Here is a 4,172-nt window from a genome sequence, read left to right on the forward strand (position 1 = left end):
GGATACTCATGGGAAATTAAAGACAAGTATCCTTAAGGACCAGGTTTTCGTAGAGAAAAAAGTAAATAAAGTTTCTATGATGCAAACTGCTGCATTTTTTTCAAATGTTAAGGAAAATATTTTTCAAAAAGTCTACCACCTTTGCCAAAACATACAGTACAATGCAATACTTTCTATGGTTCTTCGAAACACTGTCTTGATGAACGGATAGAGAAATGGAGTGAAAGGCACTTGGAGAAGACAAAGCAGGTAATGAAGGAAGAACAAGTCAAGGTAAAGCTGTAGAGATCTTTAGGTCCACCTTTTACAGAATGAGAATATGGAACAGACGTTCACTGCAGAAGATATTATGAGTTCCTAGCATATACATATATTACCTCCCGTATAGAAAGAAATATCTAAAAGATAGAACATAGAATAACAGAGTTGGAAGATCCTCTAATCCAACCCCCTGTTCAAGCAGGAGACTCTATACCATTTCAGACAAATGATTGTCCAGTCTGTTTTTGAAACATTGATGGAGCACCCACAACATCTGAAGTATTCCATAGTCTTTAATATTTCAACAATCCTTCATTTACTCATATCTCCATTATCTAAATTTTCTTATTAATGTTCATTCGTAGGAATACAGGCAAATGATCTATGAAGAAAAAAAAATGCTGCAGAGCATTAAGTTTTAATTTGCATCGGAATACTTGATAACTAGACTAACGCTTCCAAAAATGTTTAAGAATCAACCAATGACCTCTGATTTTCCAAAAGTGGCAAATTTCAGACATCACAATAAATCTAATAATGATCCTGTTGAAGGAAAAGTCTGCATCATGGTTCAGTCCCAGTCGAGAATAAACAACATGGGGACTACTTTAGAAAGAAATTTGCAGTTTATTGAAGAGGAGAGCCAGACAGAAAGATAGGTCTGGAAGAAAAGAGAGAGAGCACATGTGGGGAGTGGGTTTTTATACCTTCTGGAGCCTTTTGTTTGGAGTTGTTCCTGTGATATGAACTTTGAGCTGAGTCTAAGTATGCCCTTTGGCATCTGTGGGTTAATCCTATTATGTCCTGTCTTAGAGTTTGGGTGGGGTATGTAGATTTTAGGTGTCTTTGTCTTCCTAAACCTCTAGCTGGGGAGCTCCTACCTTTCTGGATTATTTACATCTGCATTTCTACAGAGCTGGTTTCTGCTTGGGGGAGGTAGCCTTGGGGCTATTAAGAAAACTGGGCATGCTTTTCTGCCTCTTTTAAGATTATTCTGAGGGGGCTGACTTCCCACAATCCTTTGGTTGTGGCCTCAAATATTGTGGGATTCCAGTGATGAGATTTTAGAAATCATAACTGATTTTCAAATGTTTATATTCAAATGCTTCATTTAATTACCATAGTTAAATCAGACCACGTACAACTCTGGTTAGCATGACGTGATTATCCAGACTTGTGTTTCCTGTGCTGCCTTCATAATAGCAGTGTATGAAAAATAGGCTTAGGAATAGAGCTAAATTTTGACATATAAGTAAATAAGTCTTGATTCAAGCAAGATTTCAAATTTTTCTCTTTTTTGTAGCAGAAGGGGAGTATGAATTTGACCAACTGTACAAGAGTAACTGAGTTCATTCTTGTTGGATTTCCAAGTGTTTGGGGAATGGAAAATATGATATTTACTTGTGTCTTTCTGCTCTACCTCCTGTGTCTGATGGGCAACGGACTCATCATTGTGATGGTGATTTTGGACCACCATCTCCAGAAGCCCATGTATTTCTTTCTTAGCAACCTGTCCTGTATTGATATTGGACACACCACAGCTTTTATTCCTAAATTGCTGGTCAACTATCTCTCTGCAAACAATTCCATCTGTTTCTACTGCTGTATCATGCAACTGTTCTTTTACTTCTTCTTTGGCGTTACAGAATTTTTCATCATCACATTGATATCCTTGGACAGATACATAGCAATTTGCCATCCTTTGAGATACTCCACTATTATGACTTCTGGGGTTTGCTTTAAGCTAGCAATTACAGCCTGGTTTGGAGGCTTTTTCTCCATTCTGTATCAGGGTGTATTGACTGCAAGCCTACCTTACTGTGCCTCCAATGTTATCAATCATTTCTATTGTGATGAAGGACCTTTGTTGAAGATTTCTGGAGGAGATACATACGTGATCGAAGCCCTGGGCTTCCTACTGACGGTGCTTGTGATTATGTCCTCTTTGCTTTTCACCCTCATTTCTTATCTCTTCATCATTTGCACCATTCTCCGAATGCCTTCAACCACCAAACAGCAGAGGGCTTTCTCTACTTGTGCTTCCCACCTGGTTGTAGTCTGTATTTTGTATGGGTCAGTCTTTTTTGTCTACTTAAGACCTAATGTCAAGGACTCTTCTTTTAGTATGATGAAATCTGTCTCCATACTGTACACCATGGTCGCCCCGGCACTAAATCCTTTCATTTACACCATTAGGAACAATGAAGTCAAGGATGCAGTAAGGAAGCTTTTGGAAAGGAAGACTGCAGGGGTCCCAAATCTCATGGCATAAGCTTTTGTTGAGAAATGATGCAAAATGACTGTGCTGCCCTATTGAAAGCAACAAGGTTTGGCGCTTCCAGAATCGTCTTCAAAGCTATTGTGCAGATATTCTGTAACTAATCTACCTTAATAAAGATGGAGAAAGCAGTGAAATTTTGATGCCATGACAAAACAATTGTTGGGAAGCTTCTGTGGTCTAGTACTGCCTTGGCAACTTTAAGACTTGTGGACCTCAACTCCCAGAATTCCTCAGTATAAAATTGATGGGAGTTGAAGTCCACACTTCTTAAAATTGCCAAGGTTGGAGACTTCAGAATCCCCTTCAAAGCTATTATGCAGATATTCTGTAACAAACCTAACTTGATAAAAATGGAATCTGGCAAGTTGCAAATGGAAGTTTTGCTTGTCTTAATGTGCAATTTTGATCCCATGACAAAAGGATTGTTGGGAAGCTTCCATGGTATTGTACTGCCTAGGCAACTTTAAGAACTTGTGGACCTCAACTCCCAGAATTCCTCAGCCAGCATGAAGTTGATGGGAGTTAAAGTCTACAATTCTTAAAGTTGCCAAGGATGGAGATCTCCTGCTATAAGGCATAACACTAATAACCTATCTGGAATCATAGCTTTTGAATATAGTTCATTCTTGATGATAGAAATACCTCTTTCTTATCCCACTGCATGGACTATAATATTCACTGAGTATCTTATATTACTTTGGGGATTGTAGTCTGCATTTTGTACAGGTCAGTCTTTTTTGTCTATTTAAGACCTACCATCAAGAACTAGTCCTTCAGTAGGTTGAAGTCTGTCTCCATACTGTACACCATGGTCCCCCCCCCCTGGTATTAAATCCTTTCATTTACACCATTAGGAACAATGAAGTCAAGGAGGCAGTGAGGAAACTTTTAGAAAGAAAGGCTCCAGGTCTCCCAGATCTCTTAGCATAGCCTTTGTTGACAAGTGATGGAAAACTACTATGTCATCCTATTAGAAGCATCAAGCTTCGGAGCTTCAGAATCCATCTCCAAAGCAGATATTCTTTAACAAGTCTATCTTAACAAAGATGGAGAAAAAACAGTGGCTAAACTGGTAGGTTACAATTGTCTATGGAGAGTCTCAGTCATCCAAGTCATGGTTGTCCCTAAGGTGCTTTTTCAAAGGGCAACTGGACTTTCTTTGTTTTTCCTTGAAGATGTTTCACTTCTCATCCAAGAAGCTTCAGTCAGAAGTGAAATGTCTTCAAAGAAAAACTCCAGTTGCCTCTTGAAAAAGTACCTTCAGTAGATTACCAATTTTCTTTTTTTAATGTGCAACTGTGTAATGATCACAGAATAAAAGGATTGGTGGGAAGCTCCTGTGATCTATTTATTACTTAGCATATAATGAGAACACAACAAATGAGAGGTAAACATGTACACACAATCCATGTAATTATATACAAAGGTTCTAAGGTGGTACAGGAGTGGCTTCATAACTTGATGTCCAATTCAGCTACCCAGACAATCACCTGGTGTTGCTTCATGCAGGTCATTTAAGGAACCAAAAAATGCACATTGTGGGCAATATTGCACAATACATTTTAGTGTTTGCACTTGTGATCTATTATTGTAAAGCAAAAACTAACAATTTTGTTGCATGGTCATTAGC

The 4,172-nt window shown here is 38.4% G+C and overlaps 1 protein-coding gene across 1 annotated transcript; it reads left to right on the plus strand.

Moving 5' to 3' along the window:
- The first annotated feature begins 1,576 nt into the window (after positions 1-1,576).
- Positions 1,577-2,533, plus strand: LOC107287146 (olfactory receptor 6X1-like). Its single transcript, XM_015815612.1, has one exon. The coding sequence runs from the start codon at positions 1,577-1,579 to the stop codon at positions 2,531-2,533; it is 957 nt and encodes a 318-aa protein (XP_015671098.1).
- The last annotated feature ends 1,639 nt before the right edge of the window (positions 2,534-4,172 follow it).

The sequence above is a fragment of the Protobothrops mucrosquamatus genome, unplaced genomic scaffold (assembly GCF_001527695.2).
Source record: "Protobothrops mucrosquamatus isolate PMUCROS unplaced genomic scaffold, P.Mucros_1.0 scaffold355, whole genome shotgun sequence".
Classification (NCBI taxonomy): Eukaryota; Metazoa; Chordata; class Lepidosauria; order Squamata; family Viperidae; genus Protobothrops; species Protobothrops mucrosquamatus.

Bases quoted from the DNA above. Each gene is read 5' to 3' on its own strand.
- LOC107287146 (XM_015815612.1), top strand. From the start codon at position 1,577: ATGAATTTGACCAACTGTACAAGAGTAACTGAGTTCATTCTTGTTGGA.